Source organism: Chamaea fasciata, unplaced genomic scaffold (genome assembly GCF_029207755.1).
Source record: "Chamaea fasciata isolate MVZ Bird 193981 ecotype frontalis unplaced genomic scaffold, bChaFas1.0.hap1 SCAF_23, whole genome shotgun sequence".
Lineage (NCBI taxonomy): Eukaryota > Metazoa > Chordata > Aves > Passeriformes > Sylviidae > Chamaea > Chamaea fasciata.
In genome coordinates this window covers 3887373-3899768 of record NW_027094108.1, presented here as the reverse complement: position 1 = coordinate 3899768, position 12396 = coordinate 3887373, and the positions used below count along the sequence as shown (strand labels likewise).

At 52.9% G+C, this 12396-nt stretch overlaps 1 protein-coding gene across 10 annotated transcripts in view; it reads right to left on the bottom strand.

Moving 5' to 3' along the window:
- Nucleotides 1-12396, bottom strand: part of CAMTA1 (calmodulin binding transcription activator 1) — a 235888-nt gene that overhangs the window by 33135 nt on the left and 190357 nt on the right. For 8 of the 10 annotated variants that reach the window (XM_066203207.1, XM_066203208.1, XM_066203214.1 and 5 more), the window contains 3 exons: nucleotides 9280-11135; nucleotides 7129-7255; nucleotides 6260-6394 (listed from right to left, as the gene is read on the bottom strand). In XM_066203207.1, coding sequence (XP_066059304.1) covers nucleotides 6260-6394; nucleotides 7129-7255; nucleotides 9280-11135 — 2118 coding nt within the window. The other 2 variants (XM_066203216.1, XM_066203218.1) reach the window with 2 other exon arrangements.

Genomic DNA, 12396 nt, shown 5'->3' with positions numbered 1-12396 from the left:
GTTCTTCCAGTGCTGTAGGACTTCAGCTATTACTCCCATGCCATCTGGGATTACTCTGTTCCTCTGTGTCACCCCCAGTAGCCAGTGCTCCCTCAAAACACGGTACTTCTCTAATTTATCATGCCATTACTAGAAAAGAGAAGCAGGAGGCTTGCTCAGGCTGACTTCTTCCCCAAGTGGCAGTCTCTATACCAACAGCAATAAAGCACTTGCTGCCCTATTTTTCAGGCTTCTCTCCCCAGGGCTTAGGGAGGGCAAGATTTTAATGCTGTCCAGGAACAGCTGCTTCAGGAAACAAAGGAAGGTTTTAAACATGCCATGTGCATTTTATATATTTTAGAGGTAAGGCACACTGCTGAAGACATCACTTCTTGTGCTGTTTTGTAATTTGTTTAAAAATTTGGCTGCTTAAGGTCAGTCTCTGCATCTCAGGTCAGAAACCCATCTGACAGGTGCCAATACTATGAAAAATACACAGGGAAAATGCTCTTGGATGGATGCAAAGAGCAACAGCCTGGGAGAACGTGCTATGCTGCTGCTCACCTGCCCAATGCTACTACCCAGGGCTCCTGGAGATTTCCTCCTCCAAGGGCTACATGCTAAAGGGGCTACAAACAGGAAAAAAGCATTTCATGCCACACTATGCAGCATCTGTACTTACAGTACCATGCATGATATTTATGAATGCATATGGTAACAATTCTGACACAAGTTTTCTCTCATTAAATCTGCAACCTCAAGAGTCAAAATATTCACTCTGAAATCACCACACTGAAGAACAGCATGCTATAAAATGGCCTCTATTTACTGCAAAGCTAGATAAGTAGGAATTGTTGCAAGCTACAAAACTGTGAAGCACTGGAACAGGTCAACAAGCCAGACAGAGATCTCCTTTACTGGAAGCTTTCATGAAGTCTGACATCAGTCATGTTTACCCCATCTAAACTGCGAGCAGTCCACGCAGTCTCCGGAAGTCCTCTTCCTAGCCCCGCTCTTTCTGGCAAAGCACGCTGCAAAACAAGTTTTCCAATAACGTGGTGCGGAGCAGGCGTGCGCTTCCCGCATCCCTAAGACCCCCAAGCAGGTCTGGGCTACCGACCTCCTCCTGTGCCTTGTCAGCTCAGAACACGAGGCTGTGAGCTGGAGGCGCTCCGATGTAATGTGTCCTGCCGCACACGTGATGCCACAATTAAAGTGCTGCCACAACTCTGAGCCTGCATCGCAACATCACTCGGGAGGGGCTGGGGACCAACACGGGAAGGCGAGGACGTGAAAACACCACCGCGTCCCACGGCTGGGGGCACAGCGAAGGGGGGCACAGCGAGCAGCAAGGCGTGCAGTCACCGTGGAAGTGCAGCAGAGTGAGGCACGACACAGAAGCATGCAGATTTAAACCCAAACAAGCACTGCGCAACACTTCATCCTGCAATACTTACTGAAAGCAGTACTTTGTCACATGTGCACGTCCACCTGCAACGGCTGGGGGTCCCGGACCCCTCTGCAGTCCCTCTACCTGCTTCCAGGTAAATAATGTGACAACACCTGGCACCAGAGGACTGACCTGGGAGTCTACAAGGCATCAGCGGAGGCTCCAGCCAGCATCTGGCGCAGACCCCGCAGCAGGGGCGGGCAGAGCAGGCTCCCCCCAGACCTGCTTGTCGTCTCTCGCATCCTCGCAGCCAACTGGAGCCTCGCCGTCCTGTCGCAGCGCCGGCGGGGCTCAGCGGTGCCCCCCCCGCGCCCCGGCGGCCGCAGCGGACGGACTAATGCTGGCCGGCATGGCTGGGGCTCGGGGCGGCCCGGCCGGCCGCGGCGGAGGACGAGCCCGGGCGCCGTTCAGCGGCCGCGAGCATCGCGGCCCGAGCGCTGGGGCCGCGGGGCCGGGCTCCGGGGGGCAGCGGCCGGCATGCGGGGCCGGGCGGGCCGCTCCTCGCCCCGCGCCCGCCCCGGGACCGGCGCCGCCTCAGAGCTGGTCCCCGGCTGCCGCCCGCCCCCCGGCTCGCCCTGCGCCGTGACAAACACCCCGCGGGCGGCGGCGGCGGCCAGCGAAGGCGGCGGCGTCCCGGGCGGAGGGTCAGGCAGGGGCTGGGAATCGGCGGCCGCCCCGGTCACCACGGGCGCGCCCACGGAGCCATCCCCGCGCCCGACACCTTCTCGCAGCCGCAAGTCCCGGAGGGCCGGCACCTGCCCCGGGGCGCCCGGCCACTTCGCAAGGCGCTCCGGCTGCCCGGGCGGAGAGCAGCGGCGCCGGGTCCCGCCGCCGCCGCCCTCAGCCCACACCGGGGCCCCCCGCCGCCCCCATGGCGGGACGCCGGCCGCGTCCGACGGGCTCCCCGCCCCGCGCTCAGCGCCGGCCCGCTGCGGCTGCGGGCGGGCGGCGGCTGCCGCCGCCTCCCATTGTCTGCGCGGCGCGGCCGGGCGGGCGCTGCCCCGCTCCCGCTCCGCTCCGCTCCGCGCCCGGCCCGCCCCGCCCTGACGTCAGCCGGCCCCATTGGCGGCCCCGCCGTGTTTACAGCGGCCCCGCAGCGGGCACCGACCGCCCGCCCGCCCGCCCGCCGCCCCCGGAGCGCCCCGGAACGTGCCGCACACGAGCGAGCCGGGCCCGGGACGCGCCATGCCTGGGTCACCTTCCCGCTCGTACACACAGTTCTCCTCATTTCGCTACACACACAGTATTTTGTGCTTTTGCTTATTGCTCTAATGAGGCAAATTTGCAGAGCGTTAAAAGCTGACAGAATTTCGGAGACTGTGCGGTCCCACGGTTCACGGAGGAACCACAGGACCCCGGGCAGTCAGTCATCGGCCTGAGAACAGACACGGCTTCCCAGAGGAATCCGATGTCTGACCAGGCAGGGTGGCTCTGAAGACAACACTGAGCATAGGAAATGAAATAGTCCTTGCCTCAATTCAATCACATGATGTTCAAAACGGAAAAGGACAGTCTGGGAAATGCAGCCAGAGCAGTAGGAGACTGGCTTCCTGAAACAGTGTCCTTAATAATAGTGTGTGAAAGGAAAAAATCACCAGGTATCTCTCAGCAGGAATATCAACAACCGACAAAGCCTCCACACTACACAGGAGTCAGCAGAGGGGAGGATGAACAGAAACTTGTGAAGTTTACTGGATAGCTCCCATCAAGGGACAAGGTATGTGTCCTCTACCAACGATCACATATCCCTGGAAGCTGCACCGCAGCTTTGTAACATGCTACAAAACATTCATCCCTCTTCCCAGAGAGAACCCAAATAGGTAATCTTTTATGGTAACATCCGAGATGTTAACACCAGTCACCTTTCCCCAGATGGGAAGAGGAGTGAAAAACGGTGATACTGTTCATCAACACAGATTCTTTTCCTATTGAAAGTCTCTTACGGCTGCAAAACATTCACTGATACTGAACACATCTCTCCTACCCAACTCCGGTGTCCTGCTTCTCATCACATGCTAAGAAGGGCATCTGGTCCCACTAAACAGACACATGCCATGGGCTTTGGTGATGAACATTACCACCGTACAGGAATAATGGACCTGTCAAACTGTGGAATGTCACAGGTAGCGCACACACGCTGTTTGCTCACAGACGATTCCACACTCAAGTGAAAGTTTGGATACCAGTGGTATGGCCATGTCATGCTAACACAAGTGAGCCACAAAGCCCCTCACCCCCAGGCTTTTTATGTTCTCCAGCTGGGAAAGACAGCCGGATCATAAACTGAGAAGCCAGCAGGAGCTGAAGGGCTGCCTGTCAGGTGCTCCTGCGTCAGTGCCATTTACATTCAGCACCAGTCACACCCTTGTCCAACCCATACACACTTGACTCATCAGTACACACATGGCCTGCCCCTATTTTTAGGTTCTGTCCTCTTTCCTGCAGATGCATAAGTGTAATGCCAACAGCACTCACAGCCATTTCCCTGGAATTTCTGATCACGTCCCATGCCAAGGAAACACCATCTCTACTGACACTTTATGAAAGCAGCAAAGGCTTCTGCAGAGGGTAAACACGTCTGCTTTCCATTGGGAATCTGTACTGAAATGCCTTTATAATTTGTTATGCATCTGCCATGAGATCATCTCTGCCTTTCAGTTTAGCCTTCAGTTCTTCAAGCCTCATTTGCTTTTTTTTTTCTTAAAAAGATCCTCTCTACAGACAGTGAATGAAAAGTGGGTTCAAATGGCTATAAAAGCACACAATGGCTTCTGAGAACTGAGTTTTATATAGAAAACAGAAAAGGCTGCCAAGTTTATCAGCAGAGATCAGAATCACATGAGAGTGCTTCCTTTATGAGAAAAAGGTTTGCTTTGAAAAGAAAGAATACCACTATTCTAATTAACAGGAAAAAGTGCAAGAACATCAGCAGCCGGTGTCAACTGTCCATTTGTAAAAGATCTAACTCATCCATGGTGTGAAATAAGGAAAACTCAGAATAAAACAAATCTCTCTGTATAGTTCAGAAGAGGGTGCACAATCCTTCATGGCACAGCAGACACTGATGAACGAAGGAGCCCTTCAGAGGATGGCACAGAACAGACTGCTTTCAAACTCCTTCTCTGCCTATTCCTAGACTTGGCTCCATTCAGTCCTAGAAGCAGAAGCATGGTGGGAGACGGTCTCACAACCCTTCCAAATCATTAGTAGGATTGCTCCCTGATCCCAAAGGCCAGTACCTGTGCTGTGCTCAACAACAATAGTGATTTTTGTCACTGAAAACAGAGTTCACATATAGAGTGATTTTGACTTTTTAAGAAATTTGTGAATGGGAATTATTTATCTAAACTTAGATGAGATGGAAATTCCCCTGTTCTTTTCCTAGAGTGTTCTTGGAGTATGGCTGTTAACTCTGTCTCTCTGGCAGTGGTCATTCCAGCTGGAATCACGAACTGTGTTTTAACAATGCAATGCAAAGGAACTCTGTGTTCCACTGAGTTAATTAAAAAGAATTTTAAAATCCTTGTCAATATTTTGTGACTACACTCCTCGAAAATCCTCCCTCAAGACTACGTAACTGTCAGCAGGGCAAGGATTTTAAGCAGGGAAATTAAAGCAAACAGAGAAGTCAGGGATTTGTGTATTTATTCAATTGATAGAATCAACTCACATTAGTTTTTACCTTGGCTAGCTAAGCTAACATTTGTTCTCTAACAGTAAATGAGAAGATTTAGCTGGTCCTTTAAATAACAGTGAAATTCGGTCCCTTTGGAGCACTGCGCATCAAGGCAGAGGCTACGCATAAGTCATGGTTAGTATAATTATTCAGTCTTTTTCCCTGAAGGGCCTCTGCAATGCAGTGGTCCTCTTACCTTTTTTTTCCCCTCCCTTTTAGCAATGCCCTAGTTTGTTCACTGCTGCAGTCCCCCTCCCTTCCACCATCACCACAGCATAACAGCCTCTAATTGAGAGCTGGGCTGCTAACCAAGAGCACCCAGAGAAGCTGCAGGGACACCAGAGACAGCACTCACAGCCACCTTCTCAGCCCCTCCGAGTTCAGCAACACCGAGGGAACTGTCAAACAAGGGATTCAAAATCTACCCACTTGGCATGCCACTCCTGGAGAGATTGCTAACAGCTGAGTATCAATCACCATCACACACTATCAGCTGCACTCCACAGGCAGCAGGAGGCCTCAGCAGCAGATGAAAAGCACCTACATACTCTTAAAATCCACACAAGTCAAGCAAGTTCGATTCTCATACCGAACACAAGACTTTGTGCACTTCCTTGTTAAGAGCCAGTTCTATTTCTGTTTGCAACTGTGTCTCTGCAGCCACATCACAAACCTGTCTTCACTCTGCAACACCCACAGTGCTCTCAGTGCCCTGTGTCTCCAGGCTGCTCTTTGGAAGTGGTATCATCCCCACTTCTTTAGCATGTCCCCCTTGTACATGCCTCATTATCTCCAATTTTCTGCTTAAATAAACACACATTTTTCTACAGAAGCTCAAGTTTCAGAGTTCTCAGGAAAGACAATTCCAGGGTAAATGCTTCTGTCCAGCTAGAAACTGGGCAGTATGATCAGCTTTCTGTTCAGACAAAAAACCCACCCCTTTGTCACCTCTGTCACCTACAAAAGGGAGCAACTTTTGTTCACACCAACAGAACTAATAAAACTTTTCAGTGAGAGGACTTTAATTAACATTGCCACAGCCCCTCCTGTCAGGATAAACTTGCCCTGCTCCATCCCTACCCACCAGGAGCTGCTCTGTCATTCACACTTCTACATTTGGTTGGCTTTCTTAAGGAATACCCCACACTTCTTACCGTCCAAGGACAGCCAGTCATGCTGGGAGGAAGGCAGGGTTGGCAGAGCTCTGGCTTTATATTCAAATACCACAGAATTGGAGATGATCTGATTGTTGAAGGCAACTTGCAAAGTCACAAGCCCAGTGTCATGAGCTAAAAGAAAAGTACATGCTGTAAGACATAGAACTCCCTGCAGAAACCCCCAGCTAGGAATTATCCTGCAGATATCCCATGTGCTAAGTATTGGGCTGAAGGCAGGTGAAGAGATGGGTTGCTGAACAGTATTTTTGTGACTAGACAATTCAAAAGTTAAAAATACCAGTTGGTATATTCCAACATGGAGATTCTAAGCTTAAGAGTCATCTAATGGGTTGTTCTGGCAAAAGGCAGAATTACATGTGTTTCTAAAGACTGAGCAGCCTCACTGCATTCCCAGGGAAAAGCTGAGGCCTAGCAATGAAACCAAGTTATTCTGCATCCACTTGAAGTCATATACTGAGGGCCATCAGTACTGAAAATCTCTGTGGGGATGTTAGAGGGGTTCTCATGCTGTAAGTAGCAAAAGGCAAAATGTAGGCAAATCGAGTCAGCAGAGCAGTGAGTACATGCTGAATAACAGCTACTCTTTAATCTGCTCTTTCAAAATTAAAGGAGTGCTCAGAATTATTTTAAATTATTTCAAATAATTATTTTAAAGTTAATTCAGAGACTCTTAAATAGTACTTGTTGTGATCTGTTGTGATGTATCAAGATGCCAAATTGCTGTTCTCACACTAAATTGGTCAAAGAAAAAGGAAAATCTTCTAGCTGCCTATGCACTTTTTGTACATGTATATGACATGATGAGGCTCTGAAACCACCAGATGTAAGAGAGCAGTGCTCCTTACCTGGGCAGTAGCAGCGCAGTACCCCTGGCTGAATTAAAGATGCAGGCACTGAGATCTGATCAAACAGACAGCTGTAATTATTGCTGGCTTCCTGCCACGGGCCGGTTATCAGGACTTTTACTCCTCCCTGTGAGGAAAAAAATGGAAAGATGCAAACGTGACAGGAGCGGCCGCGGCGGGGAGGAGCGCGGCCGAACGCGCCCGCCGCCCCTTCCCCGCGGCCGTGCTGCCCTCGGGCGGCGGCCGCCGGCAGCGACACAGCCGGGCACGGGCGGCGGCCGCCGGCAGCGATACAGCCGGGCACGGGCGGCGGCCGCCGGCGGCGACACAGCCGGGCACGGGCGGCGGCCGCCCGGGGGCACGGAGCCACCCGGGGCCGCTCCCCGCCCGGTGCCACCCTCGGCCCGGGGCCGCTCTCAGCCCGGGGCAGCCCTCAGCCCGTGGCCGCTCTCAGCCCGGGGTCGCTCTCCGCCCGATGCCGCTCTCAGCCCGGGGTCGCTCCCCTCCGATGTTGCTCTCAGCCCGGTGCCGCTCTCAGCCCGGTGCCGCTCCCCGCCCGATGCTGCTCTCAGCCCGGTGCCGCTCTCAGCCCGGTGCCGCTCCCCGCCCGATGCTGCTCTCAGCCCGATGCTGCTCTCAGCCCGTGGCCGCTCTCAGCCCGGGGTCGCTCCCCGCCCGTGGCCGCTCTCAGCCCGGGGCCGCTCCCCGCCCGGTGCCGCTCTCAGCCCGGGGCCGCTCCCCGCCCGGTGCCGCTCTCCGCCCGGTGCCGCTCTCAGCCCGATGCTGCTCTCAGCCCGGGGTCGCTCCCCGCCCGATGCTGCTCTCAGCCCGTGGCCGCTCTCAGCCCGGGGTCGCTCCCCGCCCGGTGCCGCTCTCAGCCCGGGGCCGCTCTCAGCCCGGTGCCGCTCTCAGCCCGGGGTCGCTCTCAGCCCGGGGTCGCTCCCCGCCCGATGTTGCTCTCAGCCCGATGCTGCTCTCAGCCCGGTGCCGCTCCCCGCCCAGTGCCGCTCCCCGCCCGGTGCCGCTCCCCGCCCGATGCTGCTCTCAGCCCGGGGTCGCTCTCAGCCCGGGGTCGCTCTCAGTCCGGGGTCGCTCCCCGCCCGATGTTGCTCTCAGCCCGGGGTCGCTCTCAGCCCGGGGTCGCTCTCAGCCCGGTGCCGCTCCCCGCCCGATGCTGCTCTCAGCCCGATGCTGCTCTCAGCCCGGTGCCGCTCTCAGCCCGGTGCCGCTCCCCGCCCGGTGCCGCTCTCAGCCCGGTGCCGCTCTCAGCCCGGGGTCGCTCTCAGCCCGGTGCCGCTCTCAGCCCGATGCTGCTCTCAGCCCGGGGTCGCTCTCAGCCCGGTGCCGCTCTCAGCCCGATGCTGCTCTCAGCCCGGGGCCGCTCCCCGCCCGGTGCGGCCCCCCGGTACCGGCCCGGGCCTGCCGAGCTCGCCCCGCCCGCAGCCGCTCGGCGAAGGCCGGGGATGTCCGGCCGCGGCTCCATCACCCCGGCGGGGCCGCATCCCCCGAGAACCGGACAGCACTGCGCTGCGGGGACAGCGAGACCGGCCCCGAGCAGTTACTGCACAACTCCCAACACACACAACAGTGCTCGAAGGCCGGGCCCATGAAAACAACCCCCCCTTTTTTAAAATTCAAAATAACCTTCTCTTCCCATTAGAGGCTCAAAGAGTCTGTGTCCCCACACATTCCTTCACGTCAGCACGGCCTGTGCTGCTGCCATTTTCAGCTTATGGGGCATGTGACTAATTTTGGAAGTCAGTGAGATGGAGGGAAATGCTGAACTCATTAAGGCCGTGCAGGCCTTGAATTATTCTACTAGGAACATCAGTGACAAATTTATGGAACAGCTCCAGTTTGCAAACTCTACTGCTCTACTGGGCCTGGGTAGCACCATGAAGCCATCGTGTGGGAAAGACTTGGCTTTCAAGGAAACAATACCTTTCTGTTCAGATGCTTCCTAAGTGAAGAAAGGGCCCTGTCAGGATAATGAAGTGCTTAATTAAAAGCACATTCAGACATGCAAGCGGCCTTGAATGCTCTGACTTGGAGAGAAATATTTTAAAAGCCTTTTCAAGGCTTTAACAAAACAGTTCCCTTATTAACAAAGATAAAGCAGTAAATATCAGTGAGTAAAAGCCCTGGACTTACCTCAGGGTAAGACCATTCTGGTGAATAATCTGTCACCATGAACAAGCGCCCACTCTGCTGCAGCAACCCCAAAGTGCCTTGTGCTGCAGCTGCCGAGACCACCTCAGCCACGTGCATGTATGCCATGGTGCTGGCGCCGTTCTCCGTGCTGCTGAGCTGCATGTTGGCTTGCTGAGGGCTGCAGCAAGGAATGCACATTTCGGCCTGGTTGTATGTCGCTCTGTTACTGTCTTCAGGCTGAGACAGTCCAGCACTGTCACCTGACACCAGCTGGTGTCCATACAGAGCATTGCTCCCACCTTCTACAGATATGAAATCATTAATTAGATCAGAAAACTGGTTGCTGAAGGAGATGTCAAAGTGGTCTAAGTTAAGCTCCATGTTGGAGGAGTTATTTAAGCTAGGATGGGCCACAGGATAGAGTCCTTGTACCATGTTTCCTTGGAGGATAGGGAGGTTGTTTCCATTCCTGATACCCCCGTTGGCCTCAGGCTGCAAGTAGTGTTCTGTGTTGCAGGCTTGAAGATCCCCTGATTTAAGTAGATTTTCATTTCCTTCTGCCTGCTGGGAGGTCTCCATGGGAACTTCAGCTTCTGCAGTCATAGCCTGGAAGTTTGCTTGGAACTGCATGAGCTGGAGAGAAGAGGTGGACTCTATTCTAGTTTCCACTGTGCCGTTACAGTTGGAAGTGGTTTGGGAGGAGGGCTCTGTTTTCACATTGGAGATTCCTAACGTGTTCACAAATGAGCTACCTGTGTCATTCAAATTGTTGTGAGTGTTTTGCTCAAGGGGAAGAGGTTTGCTGGCATCCTGCAGAAAGAAGCTGGGGGAAGGGGTCTGATGGACGTGAGGGCTCTGGACGGTCTGATTGAAGCTGGAAGAATAGTCCTTGTTGGAGTCAATGGCACTGAAGTCCATCTGCTCCAGGGTGGTACTTGGGCTCAGACCTCCTCCAGATGGAAGTAAACCTGAACCAGTACTGAGTGTGAGAGTGTTAGATGCAGAAGTGGAGGAAAATGCTTCTTTGGACATCTGTTGTTCAAAAGATGTGTCCTCAGTTTTAATTTCTTTTGTGAGGGTAGTATTGAAGTTGAAGCTACGTTCTGTTGTGGGTGACTGCCTTATGTTGGTATTGATGCTTTCACTTTTAATACCTCCTCCACCATAAGTCTGCCCTTGCTTGGGATTGTTAAGAAAACAGTCTGGGTCAAAATTCATGGTGGTTTCTGGAATTTTCCTATTTCCTTCTAAAGTTGTGGAGAGCACAAGTTCCTCAGAGACAGTGCTGGGCAGCATCGACAAGGTCTCTGAACTGCCAGTTGTTGGAAAAGCAAACTTATGTCCATCCGAACTCACAGCAAGTACCAGTCCTTGTGCAGCTGCATCTGAGGACAGAAGGTGTTGATTTGGGCCAGACGTGGGTGACATGGTGTACACAGCTTCACTGGTGACTTCTGACATAAATACGGTGGCACTTTGTGACAAACTTCCCATAACTGATGCTACAGCCATACTGGACACACCAGTGACAGCTGGGCTATCTGCCATATCGGGGTCGCTGTTTAACCCACTGCTGATGGACACAGGAGAATTCTGGGTTGTGTCAGGGACCTCCACTTGGTTGGTGGAAGAAACCTCAGTGCTGTTTTGATGGAGCAACACTGGTTTTGCCACTTTGCCGTTCCTCTTCTCTCGGCTGGAGGCCTTGCCATGACTGTGCTCATTCTTGCCTTCAGAGACATCATTATTTTGTACCTCTGAATGGGTGCTGTACCCACCTGTCCTTGGTTCAACCTTTGGTGATATGATGCGGTGTTTGGCACTGTTACACTTGTGATGCACACTGCTTCCTGCCCCTGTGCCAGAAAACAACAGTATTTGCCATTCAGTAGATTCAAAATTAGGACAATGCTAGTTGTGTATCTGTAGCTGTAGCAAGGGACAGCTATGTTTGTGCACACATGTGTGAGAGTGAGTGAGTACACACATGAGAGAGCAGGAGAGACCTTGGAAATAAAACAAATTTCTCACCAGTGCCAGAAGTACAGGTCCTGTCTAATGCACAGATCCACTGCATGCAATGACAGCAACCGCACAACAGGCACATGGGCACCCCTACCCTCACCCCATGTAGCACCTGCCCCCTTTCTCTCTGCCCCAACCAGGCAGAGGGGAATTGGCATCTGTGACAAGTTTCAGAGTTATTTAAATGTGCCTAATCTCAGTGCAAAGTCCACAGAGCAAGTGCTACTGTTGTCAGCTGCGACACAGGGCCCTGTTCCATCTGCCCCCATGGACAAGACCTCAGCCTCTGGAACACAAATGCTCGGCTCTCTCTGCTGGGGGATGTCAGGAAGTTTGACAACCACTCCTGGGGCACGGATGCTGACCAGTAATCTGGAGGTGACAGATGCCACATCATGCCCCTGTCCCTGGCATCCCCCTGCTGCCTAGACTGTAGCCCACATCTTCCTGTCATCACTGTGTCTTACACTTGCCAATCAAATTGTTAAAGAAGTAACCCATTAGCCATACAAAGCATCCTTGCCCTCCCACAAGGATGGTGATGTGCTTCTCTGACTCTCAGGCACTCCTGTGCTGACAGACACATTGTGCTCTGAGAGGAGCACACAGAACACACAGCACTGGAGCTGCTGAAGAATCTTCAAGCAAGGGCCACCAGAAGAAAATCCTCCGTGAATTAAACCAGCCAGCACTGGCTGTTAAGGTAACATCACCTGCATTCCTGAGAGCTTGTAATCAGGCAGGATTAAATAAACAATTCTGTCTGCAAAGGCACCTCAGTCACAAACTCTGGTGCAGGGACTGCTTTTGCTGTTTAAAGAACAGCAGCCCGTGAATTTTTGATGTTTCTTTCCTTAATTGATAAATTTTCCCTAGAATGAGGTAAGAACATTAGTTACAGAACTGTAGAATGACTGAAGGGGGGGAAGACTCCTCGCTATATCTCATGGCTACAATTACAAATGTCATCTTCTGGGCAACATAAAGCATCCATGTAGCCATTGCAATTTGCTAAATCTTTAGTTGCTTGCCCTTGAAGGGGAACTTCTCTATTATGTGTTCAAGATTTGAATGAGGTCACTTAAAGTAGTT